Here is a 26,482-nt window from a genome sequence, read left to right on the forward strand (position 1 = left end):
TGATCAGCATGTAATATCATTTGATTAAGCTGTTGTGGGAAAGAAACCGATAAACTGGCATGCTGTGGCGTACAGTACACCGCTGCTTAGCCTTTTATGCTATTGCTCCAACCAAATAGCTTCTGACTATCTTTATGTTGTTTCTCTCTTGTGGACATAGCTCATTAATCAGCAGTAGCTCCTGGTTGAATGTTGATAAAAAGCTGCTAGAAATAGAAAACAAACAACGCAATAGGAATTCCGCTTGAGTTTTTGTGTCTCACCACTAAATTTAATGGCAGACATGACTTTGTAGTTACCACCCCTGTCATTTTCTTTTGCTTTTATCTCAAACAAGACCGTAAACGCCACAGAAGGCTCCCCTCTGTTGACACTATGTACACTCAACATTCTGGCACAGGTTGTGTTTATGGAGGCGAATCACAGTGTGTCAGTGTTTGTGTGAAATCCCCACACCACGCACAGGGATCAGAGACGAAAAACCAACGCTATACTGTGAACTTCATCCCGGAATCCAATCCAAGCATTACTGCGGAGGTGGCTGGGACTCCAATATGTTTAGTGCTACCTCGAGACCATATCAGCTCTGCAATGCCTGAAATTCGATTTGATCTGCATGGCCACCATCACTTGACCGTGGCTGATGTCCGTCCTTCTCCCCCTCACTCTCTATCTGTGCCTGAGCTGCCGCTGAGCCCTGGGCTCCAATTAATCCCATGATTCCTGGCTGTGGTTGGTATGGTGACCAGACAGGGCACAGAGAGAGCTGTGATTCCCAGGTGAAAGGTGGGATAGACTTTCTGATTCGCTCCAGCACACAGATAGAGTTACAGCTCAATTTCAAACTCTCGCCCTCACTGGTCTATCCTCATGACTAAAATAGGACCAAGGAATAGGAGACGGGAGAGGAAGAATAGCTTCTTCTTTTCTTTCTTTCTGTTTTCCTGTCTCTCTCTCTCTCTTTCCCTTTTCCCACTTTTTTTCTCACTAACTCGTTTCAACCCGACCCCTGTCCCCTCCATCTCAGTGCTGATGTTTTTCTGTGACAGAAGGGACTCAGATGTGTTTTTTAACTTGGTCAGCTTATGAGCACCAATTCTAACTCTGAACTTCTTTGTGACTTTAGAAAGAGGAGTGGTTTTGACCTCACTTGGTCTTTATCTGTCTTTCTTTTCACTTGTTCCTAGTGCTTGTGCTTTGTTCTTTTACCTTTTTGTGGACAAAGCAGGATTTGTGAATTAATCATAAGTGGTTCAATAGCTGGCCTTAGCTGTGCTCTGTCACTGGGGGATCAATAGGGGAAGGTCAGTTGCACTGTGGTGGCACTGACTGCTCTGAAGGAGAGAGACGGAGGGCCACGTCCAGGTGATCCATAAGCTCGGTCTGGCATGAGGCACGATGCGGAGGGGAGCCTGTCCTTGTCCAATCGTGTCCCTGTCCTGATCTCCAGAGAGACAGACAACTGTCCTCACTTCAGGTGGACTTTCCAGTCCTTGTGTCATCTTCTATGATGGTGCAACATTTCTAAAGAATTTGAGGGTAATGCCTTTACTGTATACATGTAGTGGGTCTTTCATGTTGGGGAAGAAAAGAAAAAATCGGCACATTCGCATAAACCTTTGCAAGTACAAGCAGGATCAAGGTTTTACCCTTCGTGGTCCAGCTTTATAATCAAGGTTTTGATCCTCATTCTTATAATTGTCTTCCTCTGACCCGTCCTTACACTTTCTTTTTACATGCTGGCTTTTCATTTTTTTTCTCTTAAATCCTGTCAATGAAAGAAGTTCATGGTATTTGCTGAATGTAGCATCAACAGGACACCAGGAAAAAGAGATACAAATCTTTGATCATCTGCTCTGAATTGGGCTCTTGAAAAATACATGGCCACATCATTAACTAGGTGGCTGAATTCTCCTGCTTCTTGTTTTAATAGAGAGCAAGGTTGTTGTTACCAATAATGAAAACCTGACCTTTTCTTGCTGCAGTCGGTTTCGACTTGGATTTAATTGCATTAGTATTTCCTTACCACAGGAGAACGTAAGCTGATAAAACAGCAACTTTACCCCATGACATAAAATAACGCTGTGTGCAATTCCCTGCTGCCCATGCATTATTGAATGTACAAAAGCATCCTCTTTACAAATTGTCATAATAAGGCAGTGCTACAGGACTTAAGTCTACACATGCTCGATGCACACAGCATGTAGCTGTCAGCAAGAGCTGGGCCGCAGAGAGGCTTCTTTCTGATGGCACCTTTATTTACAACGTACTGAGACACACCACGGATGATTTGTGAAGATTAGCGGAGAGGATGTGAGGTATGAATCATCGTCTCTGTAGACGCTATTTCCAAGTAAGCATATGCATACTGACTAAAGGCTGAAAATAGCGTTCACCACAAATATAATGTGGAAGCCTTTTGAGCAAGCGGTTGAAAGTCATCATCATTTCGAACCAGTTAAACATATTTTATGCACTAACACGCATACACACACGCGCACACACGTACACACACACACACACACACACACACACACACACACACACATACGGTGACGGTGACGGTATGCATTTCAAGTCAATAAGAAATGTCTTCACAGCCAAAACCTTACAAGCTCTGAAATTCAAATTCTGTGTCACCTAAGCTGTACATCAAAGCTGCACATTAGCCCCCATGGCTATGTGTGTATGTGTTGACACAGAGAATGGAGCAGTGTAACTAGTGAACAACATGGCTATTTGTAAATAGCGTCCCAACTTCATCCACTGGCGGCAGCTGAGAGCTTTAAGTCTGAGTAGTGATGGCAGCCTCCCTGAAATGTGCATGAAACCGGCTTAGTGCTATCAGCGCAGCATCACCGCCAGTCACCAGCCTCTCTCTCATTCTGCCGGGCTGCTGTGGACCAGATAAGAGCAGCACCACCCTCCTCCCCTGCTGCTCCCATCCGCCGCCTTATGTTGTCTCCCAACAATCCACCCACCCTCCCACACCAATTCACCCTTATCCTCTTTACAAGGTCTTATAGGGACAGAGACATTGATGTCTAGCTACAACAGTAATTTATATTCTTTGTAAATTGTCTGTGATTTTTTCATTCAGATAAGTGCGTGGGGAACATCTGTTTTGTGCTGGAGGGCAGTGGGCTGAGGCCTGAGTTCTGTGGCAGTCGGCGGCAGTATAGATAGAGAGGATGAGGGGAGGCACACGATCTGTCTCCCTATCCTGAATTACAACTCCAGGGGCCCAGCTAGCCTCTCATCATTATTGCTGTATTTAGTCGAACACATTGGGTAAACAAACACTGCTCCATCTGTACAGGCTTTGAGATACATGGTATCATATTAAAACTTAAATTTATGGTTCAGTTGCCGTGACCAGCGTTTTCTCTCAGAGATGACCGTGACTGTTTAACCAGACTGCTCTGAGAGGGGAAAATAAAGATCAACATGTTACGGCGAGCAAAGGGAGGATGTGATATGATTTTAAAGATGTTGCGTAACTTGTTCCAGCTGACTGACCCAACACAGTGCCCCTTAATCCATTAATTACCATACATAATTAAGCATTCATAGGTGAGGGTTGAGGACGAGAGTAGTAAAAACTGTGGGCATGACAGTGACCAGGCGCCAAGGCCTCATTGGCAGTCAAAGAGGTACGCGACCTGCGGCGTCTCGACATACGAACACTGGCGGGGGAGTTGGAGGGGTTCAGAGCAGCGCAGACAATGAATCTCAATCCTGAGGCCGTGGCAGATTTACATTTAAAGTAGTTTTAGCGAACGCCCCACTTCCTGATGCATTCTTTGGCAGGGCTGAAGGGAGCGGCTTATCTGCGAGTCATCAATTGCACGTGATGCGTCCAGATAGGAGCTCCCGATGCGGTGCCGGCACCTTTCTGCTCGCACCAGCTCAAAGATGATGTGCCATCTAATAGAGTGCCGTTGCTTGAAGCATAATTACATTACACGTTTAGACACCTCTGCTCAGTGTCGACAGCTCCAGATGTGTGTGTGTGTGTGTGTGTGTGTGTTTGCTCACACCCATGTGTCGTAACACATGTGACCTATGTTTTACCTGTGATTGACAGAACCAGTAATGACCAGCATCAGTGTGTTATTGATGTTCTGTCACTCGTTGTGCTATTAATGTTCTCCCTGGATGGAGCAACAGGGTTACCACAAACTTAGTGTGTATGTGTATGATGCATGTGTGTGAGTGCTCAGGGGCATATTTGTACCTCATATTTATACTTAATATGTGTGTGTGTGTGTGTGTGTGTGTGTGTGTGTGTGTGTGTGTGTGTGTGTGTGTTTGGATGAGTAGTAGGTGTGAGTGTGGCTGTTGACACAGTGGGGTAAAGGCTGTGATGGCTGAAGGCTCTGATGGGTAATTGAGAACAGCAGGTGTTGCCTCCCTCTGCAGCCACTTCAGGCCCCAAACCAGCTCACCATCCGATCTTCAAAGCCTCTCCTCTCCTCTCCTCTCCTTTCCTCTCCTCTCTTTTCCTCTCCTCTCCTCTCCTCTCGTCTCCTGTACGCTCCTATACTCTCTTGTACTCTCCTATACTCCCCTCTCCTCCTGGCTGCACTTCCAGTTGAGCTTGCTGGGGAGAAAAACAGCATGTATGGTATTAATCAAACCCAGGGCATCATGGGGAATAGGGTAGAGAGAAGATGGGGGGAGGGAGGCTAGAGCCCAGCTATTACTGCTACATCGACTCCAAAAATATTTCAGTCTCTGTATCCCTTTTGAGAAGAATACATCCAGCAGCACCAAATTTTTACTATTATAAGCTGGAGTACCAATAATTAAAATGCTGAATGCTTGTCTTACACTTGAGTACACTTGATATAGTTGAGTAGTCTTGAGTCTGGTAATACAACAATAGCTTATTTCATGTATTATAAGTAATATACTGAGGACAAATGTGTTTTTTATTACTTTTCTGTAAATAGCTAAAAGTTGCCAAGAATGGGTGTGTACTTGCACAACATGTTTGTGTTCTGCATGAATTGTATAAATACTCAGGTCAGAAAATTTCAAAAAGTTCATCACCCTGTTTTCACATTTTAGGATTTTAGGATGATTCACCAGAGCTGTGGATTCTCCACACTCATTACAGCTGAAGGAGGAGAATTTGTCTCTCTGTCTTTTTTTTGTTTTAGCTCACTCAGTCTTTCACATTGGAAAAAAAACCACCCACTAACATCTGGCTTCCGTCTTTAGTTTTAATGTGTATGATAGACATATACCCCTGGGTCAAAAACACCAGGGTTGACATGTAAATTTTCTCCCCTTGTCAGGCGTGTTTCTGTGACATGTGTTGAAGCTATGGCTGCTGATTTGTTCACATCTTTTTAAGTTTGAATGAGGAAGACACAAGATGTCTCACTCCCTACTACTTTCAATCATCAGCTCCGTGAGAAAACGATGTGTCTAATCTAGAATGTTACTGAGTCGGACTTTTGTAAAGTTTTAAATCTTCTGGTTGTAGTCTGATAAGGAATATGATCTTTTGCATGCTACTGTTCCCGTTTTTTTTTTTGTTTTTTTTCAGAGCATTCTTGAATGTGACAAACAAAAGAAAAAATAACTGAAAGACAAACTCGTCTACTTGCAATGAGAAAGGTGTCCATCACCTATTTTTTAGAACTTAAAAACCCACACATACACGCTAATTTTGGTGTAAATGTGCCTATAGACCTTTAGACAGTGAGGCTGAGCCTGTCAGGGTGTTCTCCCTGCCTGCGGCCCAGGGCTCCCCTGCTTTGCCTTTGTTACCCATGCTGAACACGTCACCAACCTCATAAACCCCCCATCCTCCCTCGACTTTTTCAAATGAACAAATCTGATTGAGCGAATGCCATTACCTGGGTAAATGAATGATTCCTAAAGGACTGGACAAGGCCTAACACCACCCTGAGGGTAAAGCTTATTATCGCTGCAAACTCCAAAGAGAAGCGAGGCAGCTGTGGAGCTTGTGTGCACTTTGTCAGAGGCCTTTATTTCCATATTAATCTGCCACATTTAGGCATCTGAGACAGAGGGCCTCCTGTCACGCTTCTTTGATAACAGAGCAGTTAGCTTTTCCCCCTCATGTATAAATATGTATAATTCTGATAAGATTAATTGAAGCGCCTAAGTATACAGTGGTAGGAGATGAGTGCGAGGGAGGGAGGGAGAGAGAGAGAGACAGCGGGAGGGAGAGGAGACACATTATATTGCCAAAGCGTGCATTTTAGACTGGCCTATGCCTCAGACCTACTCCAGAGTGAGTGCCTAGGCTCTCTCCTCTGGGTCCAAGTGCCTTGAATTGAAAATAGCATCCACCTAACAGTCCCTCAAAAATAGCTGAGCGAATAAGTTTTTGCGCAGAGCCGATAAATACGGCGTGGAGCCTCTGACACCGAAGCCTCACCCCAATTTCCAGTGCTCGGGAGGAGATCAGATAGCCCCGTGTCATTTGATTTTCTGCCTTATCTCATCTGCACCCATCTTTTTGTCTCAAGCAGTGCTACATTTTAAGAAGCACACACTCCTTGTATCTTTTGAAGGACAAAACCCAGAATGATACTGAAACAAATAATAGGATCACGCCTTTAGAGAGAGGGCCATTCCGGTGTTTGATTGATACCAAGTGCTGATGTTGGCATGTCAATTGAGCGTCCTTCAGGTGACATTTAGGATGCAAATCTGTACAAGTACATGTTGAGATTTCAGCAAATCTGCAAAGTTCTCAGTTCATGAGTGCCGTTTATGATCACACCTCCAAGATGGGTGACATTACAGATGCTGTAAAGTAGATCACAATTTATTCTCCTTGTATATCCCATACAGCCATTGAGCAGTTCCACTTTTCAAACTGACCAATAAAAATGTCTGTTTAATGGTTGTTTTCTGCAAAGTATGCTGAGTACGAAACAAGAGAGGGCAGTGAATGAGGAGAGGACAGCCGGAGAGAGGGAGGTGTGGGATAGCGGAGGTGAGGGATCCTGAGACAGATGAAACGAGGGGGAGAGAGAACGCAGAAGAAGATTTGGAGCGAGGGAGGAGACAAAAACATTCCCTAGTGCACAGCTTGAGTTGACTGACGGCAAGAAGAGAGGCTGTAGCGAGGGGGAAAGGGAGGAGGAAAGGGAAGAAGGGAGATCAGAAAGGATAGAGCACGTCAGTGTGTGAGTGGCGTCTCTCATTAGAAGGTGCTGTCAGGGGCCACAGAGGGGGGACTGCAGGGACCCCACCTCCCCCTTCTCCTCCCTCTCCACTGGCCCCTGAGATCCGGCCGGGAAAATGATTGATGAGTGATACCAAGATAAACATGCGCCCTGGCCCCCATAGGCAGCCCTGCAAAATGATGCATGCAATGTTATAAATAGATCTCGTGAGAAAAAAATTACAACAAACAACAAAACAACTCAAAAAACAACAGTTGGGTTTCCTCATTTTGAATATTGTTACAGACGACAGCAATCAGCCCGGCTTTTGTTCTTTGCTTTGATGAGAGTTCTTCCAGTTTTTCATGTTTCTTGTTTTTTATATTTGTGTGTGTGTGCGTGTGTGTGTGTATTGTGTCCATGCATGTGTGCAGTGAGCACACGGCTAACAAGGCTCACCAACTGACTGGATGGTTAAGCCGCCCTCAACAGTTACACTGCTTCCTCAGCAGCTTGGGCAGGCGGCTTTCCCACTCGTTCACTGTGAGGCACCAAACACTCAGGCAAACCTGTTCTCATTTGGGAGAGCTCCAAATCATAGCAGCTGTGTGTGTGTGTGTGTGTGTGTGTGTGTGTGTGTGTGTGTGTGTGTGTGTTGGAAGAGTGCAGAAATGTGTTGGAAACTGATGTGCAGTGTGGCGTATGGATTCATACTGATGATACGTGGCCACTTCACACAATACACACAAGGACATGCACACAAAACTATGTCCAACTGCTCACTAATTGTTGAGTAAGTCATAAATGTTTTATGCTACACTTTCTGTTAATGTTTAACACTGAGTGCCAAATGCCTGTATTACAAATCGAAGTGGAAAGGCAGATTATCATCAAATAGTTACATTATATCATTATGAGCCTACAGGCTGTGGTCTGGTGGAGGGAGAATGAATTATGAATGGAGTGTGAGGGAGGATCTTCTCTTACCCCGAGGGACTTCCACCACCACAACTCATTTAAGTTGGATGAATGAGAGATAAGGACGGAACCCACCCCCACCCCCCATTCTGCCTGCCTTACACACTGGCCTTCATGTAATTTACTCCGTGAGGAGTGTCACTTCAGCTGCTCGGAGCACACGCACTCCTCATTGCGAGAAATGTATGCTGAAGGGTGCTTTGTTCATTGTCAAACTGTGCATACCAATGCTGAAAAACACCATAAAGAAGTCTTGTCATCTAAGTCACTGGTGCATTTTCTGCCTGGCGCAGACTCGTGTCGGGCCTCTTTGTACATCTCTAAAATGAGTCCCTTAGCTGTGCTGTAGCTTTGCCTAAAAATTCTTCTCATCTCATTTCATCTTTCTCTCTTTTGCTCTCCCTCTCTCTGTCCTGTCTCCACGGATCCAGGCCGCAGAATGGGTCGATGATATTGTACAATAGGAAGAAGGTGAAGTACAGAAAGGATGGCTACTGTTGGAAGAAGAGGAAAGACGGGAAGACCACACGGGAGGATCACATGAAGCTGAAAGTACAGGGAGTTGAGGTGAGTGTGCTTACAAGAGTTTGAATTTGGAGGGAGTGAATGGGGAAAGAGGCGGGGCGGGGGTGGGTGTGGGGCGGGTGAGAGTCAACCTTCACCCTGACACAGACAAACACAGGTCTACATAGAGCTCTCCCCTGGCTGTAATGGAGACAGTCACATGCTGCAGTCAGCCCGTGTCTCCAAGGAGCCTTACCAAGAAACAATGCGGCACAACAATAGTTTTCCCTGGGAAGCCAGTCGAGTGGAACCGATTGTTTGTACCTTATTAAGGCTCTGGATGTTGCCTTTGCTCCAGAGAGCCTACATTAATCTTGCTGGCTCAAAGCAGTGCTGTGGAGCCAGCGTTCCCTTACCTCACTCCAAGTCACTCCCCATACCAGCCTCTGCCATAAAAGGCCCAGTTGTATCTGTCCTTGGCTCACCTAGGCTCAATCTTGCTGTTGGCAATGCAGTGTTGGCACCCCCGCTGATTTATCAGCAAGCCCATATATGAGAACAGGCAAGTCTAAGCTCCAAACTCCTTCATATCCTTTGCTCTCAATTGTACTGAAGTTTGGGTCCAGCACTGTTATTGTGTCACATGAACAGATGCCACAAGCACAGGAGTTGAGATAGAGCAGAGATGTGAGGGTGGGCGAATTTGGTCTCCCATTCGTGTGTGCGCACATGCACGCACACAAACACCTGCACACAATTCACGCACATGTACACATAACCGGGCGCCTCAGGGAGTGGTGCTGTGAGTCTATGTCACACAGTGTGACAAAGACAAAGCTCAGGCATTCTCCCAACAGGGGCTCTGCTCTCTGTTTGTACTCTTCCAGATATTTGTCACTCCAAGAAAATGGCCTCTTCCTTTGCTTAGCCAGCTCAGTGTCATCTCAAGTCCTGCAGAGGCCTGATAACCTGGTGGGACTACGCACATTCATCCTTTTGGACTGTTACATATTTCTCCTGTTTCTGACAGTCCTGGCTTTACAGAAGGTTTAGTTAGTCAACTTGACAGTTATGTTAACATGTGAATTGGGATTATTTACACTAATGTTCAGTATGTAAACTTGATCTTTGCCTTTCCCCATCAAATACAAGGAAATCTGTACATACTGGGATTCAGAAGTGATTCTGCCCCTGTTTTTCTGGTTTCCTGAGTAAGGAGCAGGACCAGCATTTCAAACACATTGAGTCTGTTGTATCCAAGTGGCAATTGCCCAAGATGTTTGTTTGGAAGCAAGACAGAAGTAAATTAAGATGCAGTTACTACCTCAGTTGACAAGAAAACCTCAAACTAATCTAAAGGTTTATGTTTCAACAACAGGATAGTATCATACAATATGGTCAGTTTTTAATTTGATTGTTGACTGCTTGACTGCTTCCAGGGACATTTGGCTATGATATGTTGTAGTTGGCTCTGCTTTGGTAAACATGGTCTGTAAAGTTTATTTCAGGAACTAGCTATTCCCTCAAACCAGTTCTAAGCTATAGGTTTTAGATAAACATTTGTCTTAAGCAGAATATTTACAAGAAAAGAGCCAACAGATGTCTGTTGAAAGCGTCCGCATATTGACCCTACGTCTGCTGTCTGCTTTATCATCTAGGCCCAGTACAGCACATGCAGAAGCACCCCCCCCCACAGTATACTGTACTGTACGCAGCTGTCCTATTTTCCGGCATCAATGCTGGTCAATGCTCCAGAAAAAGAGAGCCACTCTCTCAAATGGCACATCACAGCTACTGCGTCTTTACTACTTCCCTCGTCCATATAGCACGTGTTCTTCTGTGGTCTTGTAGCTGTCACATTGGACGATGAGAAACATACTGTTATGTATAAAAATACCCAGACCTCTGTGACCAGAAGTCCCAGCTTTATAAGAATAACATGAAGAAAAGATATTTCCTGGCAAGCCAGAGCTGAAGAAACTGGCTCTTAGAGAGGAATCACGTGAAATAAAAGACTAAAAGACTCTTGAATCCAGGACAGCACTCAGGATGCACTTTTTTATGCTACACATTGTGCTGTATATGCCGTGTGGTCCTGTTGACTCGCCATGGCATCAAAAGATGTGCATTTCCCAAACAGTAACAACAATGCTGGAAATAGAAAGCGGGCAGATTTGTTTATCATCCAACCCTTGGCTGTTTGAAGAAGGAGTTTTTTCTTCACACCTTAGTCGAATTTTGACATCAACATTAAGTAATGCGCTGGTGACTTTAAAGTATTTTATATCCATCAGTAGCTCTAAGCAGTCAGAGGCTGAGATGAAGTTATCGAAATACTAAACCTGTAGTATACAACGTAGAGCACACAACAGCATAAGAAAAAGGATGGACTGAGGCAAAACGAGTCATACACATAAAGACTGAGGGCTCTTCCTTGAGCCGTTGGAACAAAGTGTAACTGTAATCCAGTGATTTTATTCTGTGAGCTTGTATACGTTGTAACCAGTCTAATTTACCAGAGCTAATTGCAGTGTGAGCAGCAGAGCCAGTGCAAGGTGTGAAGGTGAGCATAGCGGAAAGAGAGAGAGCACAGGAAAAACTGAATGAGGGCTGCAAAGAAACATTAAAAAATGCATAGAAATTGGATCATAACTGCTATTTCCCATACTGTACATAGAAATACAGGGCACACGGTGTCTTTGTTGGGTGTTTTTGTGCACACATTCGCGTCCTTACTGCCTTTGAAGATCTGAGTCATGTCCTTTAACCACCTCACCCGTCAAGACTGACACAGGTGATCCATCACTGCTGTAACAAGCCTGTGTTGGGATCCATGACCCATCTTGCACAGTCATGTTTACTGTAAGCACATACAAATGACTTGGCCCTTGCCTTCTGCTCAGTGAAAGTACGAGACCTCAGGAGAGGATAAAGAGCTATCAATTTCTGCGTAGTACTCTGTTTAGAAAGAGAAAAAGAAAGATCCATTTAAATACATAATTCATATCATACCTTCACAAGGCAGAACACAAAGAATTGACATAACTCGAGCGTAACCCCCCTTGTTTTACAGGAGTGTCACTCATGCTGGCCTGTAGATGCTCTGATTCCCCAGCCATCCAGTGCTTAATAGAGGTCCTATGGTTATTACACGGGCCAGGTTTAGTGCACAGAGAGGACAAGTGTTGTGGGTGGTTCAGGCTAGTGATGTTCAGTGGCTCCAGCGGGGGAGAGGCTTTAAGTCCGGGAGTGAGGGGCCTTCGGGGGCCTGCAAGAGGCAGCCTAGCGTGGCAGGAGTAGATGTCAGCGTGTGCTGCTGCTGTCCTGTCTGCTCCGCAGTGCTGGCTCAGCAGTCCGTGTAAACCAAGGCTCTACTCTCTTTCTCCCTCCCTCTCGCTGTCTCCACCTTTTACTCTCTTTACGTGTCTCCCTGTGTCTTTCATTGCTTAGTCTTTTAATTCTTTCACTTGATTATTCATTGTCCTGAACTACTCCCATCTCTTTTTCTCCTAACTGCCCCCCCACCCCTTTACTACCCTCTAAGTCCACAGTCCAGACGGACAGAACCTTGAGTTGGGCGGTAATGCTCCCTGTTCCCTAAAATTGGAGCGCAGGGCATGTTGCGGCATTAGCGCTTAACAGGCCGTGAAATAGCAGCCTGCCTTCCTGACGTCTCCCCCATCACTCCAGGTGAGCTGGCCAGACGGCTGGATAAATGAGCAAGCAGCACCCCCAGCAACCAGCATGCATTTGGGGCACCTGAGGAGAGATGTCCATCAGTGATTATCTCACCACACCCTGCTTGTACCAAGCTCAAGTTGTTTGCCAGCTCATGGCCATGGCCGAACCTCCATCGGGATCCTTGAAACCACACTGAAGATGTCCAGTGGCTGTCTCTGAGTCAGGATCGTCAGCTACACCAGGTTTTGATTGGCTTTATTCTCACACGGAGTGATGTCATCTTAATTCAGGCTGTAGGTCTCACATAGCTCTAGCATCCCCTGGCTTCTTGCTGTGAAATAGCAGAGACCTCAGACACATCTGCTTTGACAAACTCCAACTGATCTGCGTTCTGCTTCTTGTCAAGCTTCTACCCCAACACTACCACCTCTTCTTATCTGATTAGCTGTTAATGTCAGCTCAACCCCCCCATCTCCTCCACTCCTCCACCCCCTCTATCCTTGCTCCCCATTATTCCTAAGCTTTAATAAACTCCCTCAAACACAGATCGATTTCTCTTAAGTGAAGGTGGCAGTGCCTCTGACTTATTTCATTACCACAGGCTAATTATACCGATTGAAATGAGCTTCTCTTCTTAAGGTGTGCCGTGCTGCTCTGCGCCCCCATGCTCCCAAGACTTTAATGCCAATACAGTTCTCGACCAATTCCCTAACTCCCATTCCTGCCTCAGCTCCACCCCACCATCCCTTCACCCAGCCCTCTCACCCATCGACACCTAAATAATCAGCGGCTGCGTCCTTAGCCCCCGTAACTTGTCATTTCATGTTGGATCCACCCTAATGTGTGATTTCAACTGTGCAACTGTGCAATGAAGGAAGGTAATGGAGCATGCTGGTGGCTCAATCGCCTCTGTTCATTGATAATAATGAAGACAAATGTCAAAACATTAGTTGCTAATGTTGTAATGGAGTGGATGCTAGTGGATGCGCGCGGGATGCTACACTGCATTGGCTTTCAATATCACATGACCTTCAACATTTAACTCCTCATCTTATTAGTAGTCTAGCCTTTCCTTTTGCAGCAAATCAAATATTTTTTGTCCATCGAAGCACATTTATACCTGAGCTCTCTTGTGGCAAAGCTTTATATTTATACTTTTTTGTCTGCTAGTTAGAAAAATGGTGGGAACAAATGACGTTCCTTAATTTTATTGCCATCTCAGTGGGTTGCACTGGTAAGTTATAATCAAACTAGTGGCATATCTGTGAAATAGAGTTGCTTTGGGTGGCTGTATGTGTATTCAGTAGCAGCCGTAGCAATGATTTACAGATGCAGTGGCTGATATCACCAGATTGTGAGGCCAGATGTGAGAGGGCACTAAACAAACCCCTGTTTCTAAGAGGAGGTGACACTATGCATGCTTTCCCTCTTGCCCCTGCTCCAAGTCAACTGTGAAATTAAGATCAGATTACTGATACAGGCAATGCCCAAAGCAAAAAAAAAGTTTGTTTTCCATTTTTATTCAAACTTATAGGCTGTCTTCTAAACAACAGTCAGCTGCCTGCTCTGTAAAGACAGTAAATCGATTACTGTTTCCATTGTCTTCTCTCTTCTCCTGGAGCCTGCTTTGTTATTCAATATTTTTTTCCTTGCCTTGGAGCTCCTACAGCGAGCTCTTCCTTTTTGAATTACCTGATTGTGGAGGAGTTAAGACCAATCTGTGTGTGATATTTTATAGAACTGTTACCATGGTTATAACTCCTAACCTTCTGCTCTCACATATAGCAGCATACTTGCATTGTGCATTACTATAATGTAATGTATTTTTAAACCAGCTACTATTCTAGCAGTATGCACTGGGTTTTGTAGCATGCAAACAAAAGCAAAATTTGCAGGATATGTCCCACAATGCAGCATGCTGGAACAGTCACAACAGCCAGTCAGTGGAACAAAACTCGATCAACAATGTAGATTTCTAATATTGGCATTTTTATTCAAATTGATGATGAATCAAAAATTTGCATTGTCGGAGTTGAGACACTCAATAAGAGGAGATAAACAGCTATCCAGCAGGCCAATAAGACTCACATATCCACATAAGCCAACGACGCAGACGGCTTCTGCAACTGTATTTTTGAAATTTGACATTGCATTAGATTTATGACAGTTATCGTCAAGGGGTAAAATGTTGTCGATATGACCAATATGACCATTAACAAGGAACAAAAACGCTATAAGACAGCAAGTTTTGTTGAATAGCAGCCAGTTTGATTGAATTAATGTTACGCCCCCAAAGCAACTAGATTTACTTATTGGGTGAACAAGCTCCAGCTCGCATTACATTTGCAGTGAAACAACTACTGTCCTGAAGTACAATTTTACCATACTTGTTCTTTATTTGATTATTTCCAATTTACTTTATACTTCTACTCCACTACATTTTGGAGGCACATGTTGTACTTGTCCACTACATTTATTGGATAACTGAAATTACTAGTAACTTTGCTGATAGCATGCTACACAAGAGACAAGTAGCGTTTTTGATTGATTAATATCTGTATTCAAGTACATAAAACAGGCCTTTATTCTGACAAACAGAAAAATGCTGAATATCAGATCCAACAATCGGCCAGGCTGATAAACGGTTGACCCACAGCACACAGTAGAGGTATAAATATATGTACAATTGTTGCTTGTACTGTTCATACTCAAGCACATTTAATATCAGATACTTTGAGACTTTTACTCAAACGTACCTGGCATACTGCAAAATAAATTCATGTGACAGTTTTATACTGTATACTACAACGAAAGTACCACAGGTATTTACTACACACAGCATACTGTGTTCTTCATCAGTATTTAGTAGGCTGTTCTGGATACAGCCGTCATCAACGTGTGGTTGTACTGGCACAGGAAGTATATGTTTAGTGTCTACAGGTTGTCTAGTTCATTAATGCTAATACGAGGGAACCTGCAAAGAGAGAATAGGAAAAGCATCATATTTTAATAATGAGCAAATCACAGTGGATACAAATATAATCATGACTAAGGCCTTTAAATAGAAATTGCAGCATTTAGCTTGAGATGTTGCCATGCATGGCAGGTAGGTTATGGAGGCGAATATCCACTTTGGTTATTGTGTGATTTCTCTTTTTTTTTCTTTTTCTTTTTTTTTTTTACCCAGCACAGAAGATTAAAGCAGTGATCCTCACCCCAGCATAATGGCTTAATGGGGGTTGTTATGTTGTTATTAGCGACTGAACCAAAGCCTTCCCACATGAACGCCTTACCCCCAGCAATGGGAGCGTCCACTTTACCCATGGTTTTCCTTAAAGACCGCAGTAATTAGTTTTCCTCTCTTATTTCTCACAATTGCCCAATCACTCAGCTGCTGTTAAGCCCTCAGCCTGCCTTTCATGCTGACCCCGCTATCACCATTTCAATCCAGCAGCCGGGTTTCGAGGGGGCTAATTTTGGAAAGGTTGCTGTGGGGAGGGAGAGTAAAAAGGGCCTGTTGAAAAAGCTGTGCATTACTGACAGCCTCCATAATTTCATTTACCACATGTTGTCACATGTTGAAATGTTGTCATGGTGAGGCATCTCCACAGGGGTCACCTTCTTTATTGTCAAAATGTCCCCAAGAAGACAGCCTGAGAAATATCAGATATTTTTGCAAAACCTGAGGACTCTGACTTCCATTTAAAGACTGGTTTTAAGGAGCCCCCTAATGTAGAGCCCCTCCTCCCTCCCGGGTTCCATTGAAGAAGGAAGAACTGTCCAGCACCTGCAAACACCTTTGTCATTGTTCCTGTGGTAAAAAAAAAAAAAATCTGAAATCTAATGGAGCACGATAAAATGAGGGAGCAAAGATAACTTGAAGCCATATGACTGTTTTCATCCTATAGGGACACTTGGCACAAAGGAAAATCTTTAGAGACAAATACCAGGAATGCTTCCCAGTCCTTCATATCTCACTCATTATCCTTATTAATACTGCTGGTGCACCAAATCAAGTGCGTTTGCCAGCGTTTGATATATGTAACCCGCATGGGAAGCATACAGCAGAACCAACACCAGATATGCAAATCAGGGGCGAGAGGTTTGTGGAAAGGGTGAAGAAAACAGAGAGCTGCAGGCAGTGAGCAGGCTTTACGTGACTCCGTGGTTTGCTCTTAGTGTGTGAATTCTCCTTTTTGTTTGGTCTCGTGAGCGAAATGCAGATCCCTGGGCAACATAAGGCCTGGGTTTTATGTTAATGAGCAACGTTCACCAAGGCTTCTGCTGCCTGCTACCATTCCTCAGATCCAGGCCAGAAAACTCTACAGAGATCCGTACTACTCAGAAAACACCACCAAGTGAGACAGTGCGCAGTGTTTTGCACTCAAAGGCCCACTCCGGTCTAGACCTCAAACCATTGCTGGGGTTCAGTTGATTCACTTGAATTTAAAGGTAGGAGTTCAAAGGAAAGCAAGTAGTTTCAGCATCAGTCATATTCTCACGTCCTTCATGTCAAGGTGCACGTTTTTTTGCTAAATCTCTGTTTAATGATCTACAACCCGCTTTTGGCTGTTTCACACATTTCTGGGGCATTTCTGTCTCCAGGCCAGGACCACAGTGTCAGCTGAGGTCTGAGTATTGAGTCGAGTCAAATAGTGGTTGTCTATTCCTGAAAAAACTTGTAAATGCATTATATAGATTGCTTGAAATGCCTTGGATATCCCTTCAGGATTCGCCTTTTTACTGAATCTGCGAATTTCCTTTGCTCCCCATCTGTCTTTATCCTCATCCCTTTCTTCTCTCCTTCCTTCTCTTTTTCTTGCCCCCATCTGCTTCTTCCCTTTGAAAAAAGCTGCTTGCTCCTATAGTCTCCATTAATGTGAGGGCCATTCCTGTAGAGAAGGCGGACCCCTGTGTCAAGAGCAGCATTTTTCTTCGGGTTCCGTAAGGCCTTGGCAGAATCATCTCTTCTTTCCCCTGCTGGCTCTGGAACACTTGGTTCTTTTAATATCCTTCAGATAGCGAGTGCAGTGCCGGTGTTTAGGATACTACTATACACGAAGGGGCAAGAGCATTGAAGAGGAATCATCCAGTGACATTATCTCCTTCGACTCAAAAAGGCAATTCAGCTGGTCCCACAATTCCGCACAAGCTTTTCTGCCTCATCTGCAAAAATATTTGTCTATTGACGTGTGCGGCGGGATGAACTTGTTACACTCAAGCGTCTCGCTCATCGGCTACCTTTATCTCCCTTTTTGCCTGACTGTTTATTCTGCTGGCTGTTGCTCTTAGTCTATGTATTATTAACCAGCAACACAGAGGTTTAGATGTAATTTGCTGCTGTGTTACATTTAATAACTGCAGAATCAAAATGTAGCATTGCTCCAGCATTCACTCTTCAAAGGAGGTATAATGAGTGGAGCTGCAAAGTTCAAAGAGAATGGTTAAGTGTTTGTATAGAATTATACAGGGTGTGCAACTGTGCTCTCCTCAGAGTGATATTGAAAGGTTTGATATTTTACATGAAAGGTTGCTAAAGAGGAGTTTAACACAGGAAACAGGTTTAACCCTTCTGCTTTGGGCAACAGAGGAAATTCTAATGTAGATAAAAGTCTCCTCATCAATGGTCTTGTCTTGTAAGTTTTGTTAGTCATAACTTCCGGCCTTCTATCTGTCTTCTCCACATCAATTGGCATTTGTATTGTGTTCCACATCACTCTGGCTGATGGATCCGTGTTCACCTTGTTCTTTTCACAGTAATCTGAATAGATGCTCGCTTCTGTGTCCCCCCCGTTTTTTTTTTTGTTTGTTCCCCTGCATTTCTTCAATTTTGGTTGATTTTCAACGCTGCTTCTGTTTGAGTTCCCTTTTTTTTTGTTTTGTTCTCTTTTTTTCGGGTTGTCGGGTTTATATGTATTTTTTTTGTTGTTGATGGTGCTGAAATAAAAGGCAGCAACAGACTTTTGTGGATTTCTATTGCGCATTTAGATGTGAAGAGAGAATGAGTCATTTGTTTAAGCCCAAGGGGGTGCTAAGCTTATTCTGCATTGTGTGTCGACACTGGTCCCCTGGTAATGTCACTGTCACTAAAATAATGATGCATGCATGTAGACAGATGCACTGACATGCACACAAGCCCACACACCAGTTATTGCATCTATGTACATTTGTTTAATTTTGCTGACAGAATCTCAAGGGACAAAAAGTTGTGTTATTGTATGTATGTATGCCACATATGAATTTCCACACTGAACATACACGTGAGCAGATATAATAAAAACTCATTTCATAAATGGCGCCCTTAATTGCCAGAAAATTACATTTAAAGAGATGGGGAAAAAAAAAAAATCTCCTATGTGATAAATGAAAATGGGAGAGATAAAAATGAATCAAAAACACTGTGGACTGTGGAAAATAAAAAGACTGATGAAAAGGAGAGGAGGGAGCAGGAGAGGCTTAGAAGGTGGATGGATGGTGAGGGAGGAGGGAGGGTGGGGAGGGAGGGGGGGGAGGAAGGGAGAGGCGAGCGTTGAGCGGAGAGGAGAGAGAAAGCCGGAATGAACGATATATAGCCTCTGGCAAACAGAAAACAATTGTTACACTGCCTCCCATAACCCACTTCAACCTTAAACAGCAGATTTTTTTCACTCAATTAATTTCTACACATTGGAGCAGGGGCCTTGGCTGAAGCTGGGCTTTTATGTGCTCCTGCTGCTGCAAGGCCTATACACATCTCTGTCTCTCTCTCTCCCCTCTCTCCTTCTGTCTCCAGCTTTCCTCTTTTTTTTCCACCAGAAAATGAACACTCTGCATTGGAATGGACTGGAACACTTTGAGAGATGAAGCCTGAATAAACAGGGAGATGTTATGTATTGTACGAGGAGCACACACGGAGATGATTGCGCTTTGATTCTGTAGCGGGAAAATAAATGCCTTTTAACCTAATCAGTAAGAGAGCAGAGCCTCATGCAAAAATAATACTTCAACTGCAATTCTGCCAAATGCTTTTCCCGATTCATCAGTGATTTTCATCGTGCATTAGCTGATAGAAAGCAAGAACATCATGACAGTCGACTCTGAATGTTGATTCAGACCCCAAAAGGAAAAAAACAAGATTTTATTGCAAAAGATCAAAAACAGTAAGGATTGGAAATTATGTGAGCAGTCATGATAATAATCACACGCCGGAGCAAACCTGGCCGTGGTGGCCCTGTGTGGACAGCAGGTTGACTTCGTGCCTGAGGCCAGAGAGAGGGAGAGCAGGCAGAGACAGATGGACAGATAGATAGGGGAGGGCATGACTGAGCTGTGTCTGTGTGTGGTGAGTGAGGCCCAGTCGGAACAACATGAATCATGGCTCCAGTTGAGAGAGGAGGAGATCAGATCAATAACAGCCCAGAGGAGGGAGAAGAGTGAGAGAGAGAAAGAGGATGAAGGGAGGACACAGGAGGTGTTCATCACTGGACCACCCTGACTCCCAGCATGCTCCCTTTTTTTTTTTTTTCTTTCACAGGCTGTACAGTTAATGTATCGAGCGTTGAGCATTTTCTTGGTGGAAACTGAAACATAGGTAGATGCAGACAATGTGCTAATGTGCGATTTATTGATTATTCAAATGAAGTCATGTACTGTAAAGGCTATTCACGATCGTCCTGTGCAAAGACATTTTTTTAGGATTCCCTTGTGTTCATTTCACTTCAGCAAAGCGTTGACCTGCACTTAATCTAATGAGACACACTTAAAGTGCATTTCCAAATATTACAGTCAAATTTTGCAGTGTGCAGTTTTATCAGTTGAAAGGAAAGCACTCAACGATTAATTTTCCTCTTGAACCCACAGAACTTGTTTGATTGTGCGTGAGCAATTTTAGTTGCTTGTCTCTGTGTGCATGAAGTGTGTGTGTTTTCGTCCAGTACACGGTGAGTGCAAAGCCTCAGCAGTGGTCATTTCTCATTAAGTGACCAGTGTGCCTAAGGGACAGACCTGATTTTTACAGAATATGTGTGTGTGCCAGGAGCAGCCACAGAGGAAGTGGCCAGTGTTGGAAAAATAGTTTCTGGTTGTTTTAGCATGCTACACACACAAGTGTAAGATGGCCAAGCGCTCCTCTCCACCATTGTACCGTGGAACAGGCAAGCAATTTTTCTCATCCCTCCTTTTTTATATAATTTGGTCGATAAAGGTGAAGGACGTTTCATCGCTATTTCTCCCTCCCGCCTCCCTCCTCCTTGCGCTCTCTGCTCTGTCTCAGAGTGAAATCCCAAGATAAAGCTCGGCGGCGCTCCATGTTTAATGGAGCTTAATCCCACAGATTTGAGATACGGAGCTGTGAGGTAATTCCCTCATGCCCATCTTCACTAACACAGAATGGTCATGTGACCACCTAATTCTGCCCCCTTACTAGACACAGACAGACAGGTGGACAAATGGAAAACAAAAAGAACATAACGCCGCCAAGGACAAATGTGTTACCTTTTTGAAACAATTTATCAGGAAAAGGGCTGTGCTTTTTCTCAGGATCACACGATGCTCACCGACTCATCTGCTGTTATTTTCTGTTTCCCTTCAACTCAGTTAAATGTGGTCATGTTTACTTCAGCTGGTCAGTCAACCTCCCTCTTGATGGGGGATTTATGAATTAATCTGCAACACAGAGATGAATATGAGCCAAAGTGTCGAGTTTGGAGAGTCATAACTGAAAGCTTAGTGTCCACAGACAGGACTCCAGCCACAGCATCGCGTCAGAACGCTTGGAGAGAGTTAAGAGGGGTTGGCTGGTTTGAGACTATTTGGAGGAGCCATGTGCTGAGAAGTATTATACCCACCAACAATCCTCCTTAAGTGATGAGCTGACACTAAGCAATTTACTATTCACCCTGCCAGAGAGAAAATATTTTCAATCCGAGTGCATAAAGCTCCCATGGCAGGCAATACGCCAAACCATCTGACACTTTTTGTTTCAGAATAGCCACTGTGTGGTTCAATTTACCCAAAGACATGCTTGTCAGGCCCGCCTGACATGAGCTTCGTTGTCAACGTGTAAAACAGTCCGCATGGGTGATTGCAGAGCAGCGCTGGTTGTTAGTGGTAGTGAGTGAGGTTTGAGAGAAAGGAAGTGCGTTGCTATCTAATATTCCTGTTCTTAATATTTGCTTAAAAGGATGCTGAAAGCAAAAAATGAGGAAACAAGCAGCTCCACTTATTTAATCAGTATTAGTAGGAAGACTCTGTGGACTACATGCAACTCCCCACAGATTTCCTTGTCCGCTCTCATTCCACCCTTTCTTCCTTTTCCTATTGTTTTCTGCAGTGTTCTCTTATCTTCTCCTGCCTCCTACCCCGCCTTTATTGGTTTCTCTCAGGTAAAGGACACCTAATTGTCATGGGAGTAGAGGCGAACCACAAAGTGAAAAAAACACGAGAACACTGTGTAGTTATTGTCCAAAACAAAAAAACAGGCAGGCTTGAGCACCTAGAAAAGCCACATGCACATAAGGCGTCAGGATGTCAGCTCACTGGGGCAGAAGCTGAGTTTGTTTGTTTATATGTGTGTGAGTGTATGTTTCTGGCAGGTGAAGGGGCACATCGTCCTTTATAGCTGCACTCTCTCTGGCACTGTCACTTCAAAGTCTCAATTGCTTGCCATTCTGGGCCCCAACCACTGCCGACGCAGCCAATCCACCCCTGCCAAGGTCCTCTTCATCCCTCTGCTATTGCTCTTCTCTCTCCTCCTTTGCATAATTACCCAGGTAATTGTGGAGTAATTGACTGCATCACCTGCTCCTAGGAAGCTCTGGCATTGTTTAATAAACAGCTGGAATATGCGCCACATGTTGTTGGAGAGCAAGAGGAAGCACATATTGGGGCAGAGGGGGAGGGCTGGGGATTGGGAAAGAAGGTAGGAGGAGGACGGAAAAGAGTTGGGTGGTGGAGTCTGAAATAGAGGCGACGACACGAGAGTGTACACATGCTAATTTCCCCAAACACAGACACACAGCTATAACGTTCTCTAGGCAAGTCCTGAACTTGTTATGCAAGGTGAACATATTATTGCCTGTGGAAAGATTAGTGAGGGAGAGGGTAATGAGAGTGGGAGATGGATAGATTTAGAGACACAGGGAAGAGAAGAGGTAACATAAAGTGAGTGAGAGAAAGTTTGAGGCATGAGAGATGGATGGAAGGGGGGGGGGGGGGAGAAAGGAGTGAGGGGTGAAGCGAGCCTCTCCGGGCTAATGACATTAAGGAGGTCTGATGAATCGACACCCGCTGAGTGTTATTGACGTCCCCTGAGCCTGCCCAGGCAGATCCAGCCTCCTAGCCCGGGTATTGGCTAGCCCTGCTCCTCAATTAGACTGCCTGATTAGATTCCCTCGGTTGTGCCCTCTCGTGGGGTGAGCAGGGTGGCATGATGGATGTGATGGAAGGGATTATCAGAGGGGGGTGTCACCCATGCCCCGCCTGGGGGGCACCAGACGATGGGTTTGACCAGTCGTCGCAGGGGCGTGTAGGCGGAGGGCAGGGGGGCGCGGCGCGTGTCTCTTATTGAGGCTGTCAATCATTGCCTCTTACAAGATAGAGGCTGTGTCTCTGCACAGAGATGCACAGGAGTAATTACTATTCCATCTCACTTGGCATCTAGATATATGAGGCTGTTCACAACCACTGACCTCACGTGGCAGCCCTTCACCATCTTTGAAATTGTTAGAAAATGCTCCATTTACATATCCTGTCCTTCATTCACTAATCCTTCGAAGAGGGACTCGGGATGTAAGTGTGCTCACATACTTCAGATTCTGTGGTTAAAGTTTAGTGTGCTTTTCATTTAGCAAAGTAAATGTGAAAAAATGCTAAGTCTTCAGAGTTAAGTTTGGGTTCCTGCATTAGTCCCTAATGTTGAAGACTTTGGCTAGGATATGTCCTTAACCCTATTCTCTCCACTCTCTGGAAGTGACAGTTTCTCACAACCATTCATCAACATCTTGGCTCGTGTGGTGCAAAAAATGGGGCAAGTCAGGTAAGTGTCCCAATTCAGCAGTTTTGAAAGGCAGTAACTAATGATATCTCAGGAATGGGGGCTGCTGCTGTTTCCGTGAGAACTTTCCTTCCTGTTCCATTGTGTGTTTGTGTGGCTGGATAGCTAGCTAATGGCCTGTCTCTGATGAATTAGGGGGTCTGACACCCTGCAAACACACTCTCCCAAGGTCAGAGCAGCCCACAGATTACCATATCCGGGGGCTTTAACAATCTAACACAGCCTCAAGTCAGTCGGATGACAATTGAGTCGAGCACACAAGAAGATAAGGCAGTTGGAGAATGGGGAGGGGGGATTTGGCTCCAAAGGAAGAAATTGCTTTTAAAGTGGAGAAAACCTGCAGTGATCTCTGCCGCTGATGTCCCCAACTGTGGCTGTGATGCCAAGTGTCCATTTGTGCATCCCTCTCAGTTGCACTTGCAGTCGTTCACTCGACAATGTTATCCCTTTTCTTTATTGAAAGCTGGTATTCAGCCCTCCAGTTTGTGTTAAAGACTCCTCTTACACCCAGCAAAGTGCTTAGTGAATGTGCTGTGCCAAGGCACTTCCATATGTCTTCACAATAGCACCAAGTTGTTTTCAAATACAGCATAGTATAATGTTCCATTAAGCAGTGTAACATATTGTATAATGTGTTGCTATTGATTTATATCAGAATGTGATAAATGTGCCGCCCTTGCTGCCAGGTGGAGGGTGTCACAAAAAAGTACATAAGAAAACATCAGAGAGGAGAAGTTGTAATGTGAATATTTAGATCCACGTACCAAAATATATGCACAAGGAAGGACTCGGTTATCTAAACCAAAAATGTAGTCATTTAAACCCACACACATACACATGCATACATGCTCACAGTAGCACATTTTTAACACATAAGGGCATACACACATCCACCCACACTCTTGCCAAATGTGTCTGCAGGGAGCTGGCTAAAATGTCAAGCTATGTGCATGGCTGCCTCCTGTCGCCGCCTCTCTCCTTATTTCACAGCAGCACCTGGTGGTGACAAAGAGCACAGAGAGAGACTCCCCAGGAGAGGAGAGGAAAGGACAGGACAGGAAAGGAGAGGAGATGAGGCGCGAGGAAATAAGAGAGGAAGAGAGGAAAAGAAGAGTCCACCCACACCGAGACAACAGACCCTCCCCGTCCCATCATGTTCAACTTGCCTGTCAATCCAACTCAGGGCTGCTTAATTTCACTTTGAATTGACGATGTTCGAGCCCCTGCCAAAGTTTGAGGGATTTTAGACGTAGTACCAAAGCCAAGGAGCATAATGAATGAAAAGCCCCTTCCCAAATTGATTTCAAACTAAATCAAACCCTGGTATTCAATTATCTGCCAGAGCTGCCACTGAGGAACTTTAAAGTTGTATGGGCAGAGAAAGAGAGAAAGAGAACGAGGGGAGAAAGTGAGGAGAGGGAAAGAGGACGGTCGGAGCAGAATGCAAATGACTCCATCCCTGCGTGGTGTCAGAACAGGTGGCCCAGTGGTAGCGCTGGGGCTGATGAATGAGCTGTTGAAGTGGAGCCCATTGCTACCTCTAGCTAGTGGCAGCTCCAATTCTGCCTAGTTAAGCATTTGGCCTCCTCTGCCAGGAAGGCTTAATTGAAGAAATCATCACAGGGACCGGGACAGGTCTGGTGTTACTGGGACCAAATTGTCTGTCTGCCCAACCAGACTGTAACATCGTAATGGTGTGATACTATCCATCCACTAATCACAAGAAAAAGTGTTTCATTACGGCATACCAGACCAGGACCTGATTCCTGTTTTATTAAGCTCCCAGTCTGAATTGCTGGGGTGTTTTTTTGCGACTACTTTATGATCTGTTCATGTAGATTACTGGCTCACACTGTTGTTTAAAAAAATCCATTAAAAAACACCTCACAAAGACATACTGCTGCTTTGACTAATGTAATACATCATGCTGAACAGCACTTGTACTTGCTGGTTTTCCTAACATGCCTTTATCGCTCAGGTAATTACTGTTTTAGTATCATTTAATACAGTATTACACCTGCTTGAAGAAGACAAAATATCCTGTTCTTTTGTGACATTTCCTTCTATTTTTTTCCTCCTTTGTAATATTTAATTCAGTCTAACACAGCCCGTTGGACATTATTCACAGCAGACAAGCGGACCATGAGGCAGGGAGCAGAGGGAGTTGGCCCCGATTGGTTTATCTTAGCAGAGACCAGTGACTTTTTTATTGTATCAGAGAGTGAGGGTAATTATTGGTAAATTACAAAAACCTGTCCTGTCAGCGATATCAAGCAGAAACCAATCAAGTCATTGACACCGCAATTGCGCTCCAAAAAACAAGTAGCCTTTGGCCCGCTGCCGCACCTGCGCACAGTGTATCAAATGTTTGGCCTAACTAATGAACGACTGAATGCAATTATAATATACTATGCCTGAAATTAGGCCTGCCATGGTGTTAATTACATAATTACTGAAGATGTCAGCTCTATGCGGGGGGGTGGAGTGTCAGTGGAGAACGTGGAGCACACAGGGAGGGATGTTGCTTTGCTTTCAGGGATGAACTATAGACGCTTCTTTGATTCATGATGCCGACTTTGTGGAAAATATCGCCTTTGCCAAGTTAATTTTGAAAAGGCCAGCATATTTGGGCAGAGACAATCAGCCTGACCTTTCTGAGAACAACCCAAGTTTTCACTCTTTCACCTCTTTTTTTGTTCTTTCCTTTTTTCCCTTTTCTTTCTACTGTCTTTCTCTCTTTCCATTTCTCCTTCTCTCTCTGCTTTCTCTCCTCTCCTCTCCTCTCCTCTCCCCGTTCGGTGCGGCTGACATGCACGTTCTTGACAGCAGCGTCTGCTAATAGACACCGCCATTGTTTATCAACACATCCCACTGATGAAGCGGCCTTCCCGTTTCTGTTGGAATATTTGTACAAATTTATTGGAGGCTGCCTCTATTAGACGCAGGGCCTTTGCTTGAAAACAAGTATGCTTCCAGTGTAGACAGACAATTGTATTCTCCTGCTTGTGTACTGCACTAATCAAGGCGACGCAGATGACTTTGCCGTTGTTCTGCGTGCGGTTATATCATGCAGATGATTGGAATATCAATTCATTCCACACTCGCAGCCTCGTGGCTAATTTGCAATGGCTGT

General features: G+C 44.5%; 1 protein-coding gene across 9 annotated transcripts in view; it reads left to right on the forward strand.

The window, feature by feature from the left end:
- Positions 1 to 26,482, forward strand: part of camta1a (calmodulin binding transcription activator 1a) — a 289,186-nt gene that overhangs the window by 155,713 nt on the left and 106,991 nt on the right. For all 9 annotated transcript variants that reach the window (XM_030421881.1, XM_030421871.1, XM_030421872.1 and 6 more), the window contains one exon: positions 8,564 to 8,699. In XM_030421881.1, the coding sequence (XP_030277741.1) occupies positions 8,564 to 8,699 (136 nt within the window). The remainder of the gene's footprint in view (positions 1 to 8,563; positions 8,700 to 26,482) is intronic.

Source organism: Sparus aurata, chromosome 7 (assembly GCF_900880675.1).
Source record: "Sparus aurata chromosome 7, fSpaAur1.1, whole genome shotgun sequence".
Lineage (NCBI taxonomy): Eukaryota > Metazoa > Chordata > Actinopteri > Spariformes > Sparidae > Sparus > Sparus aurata.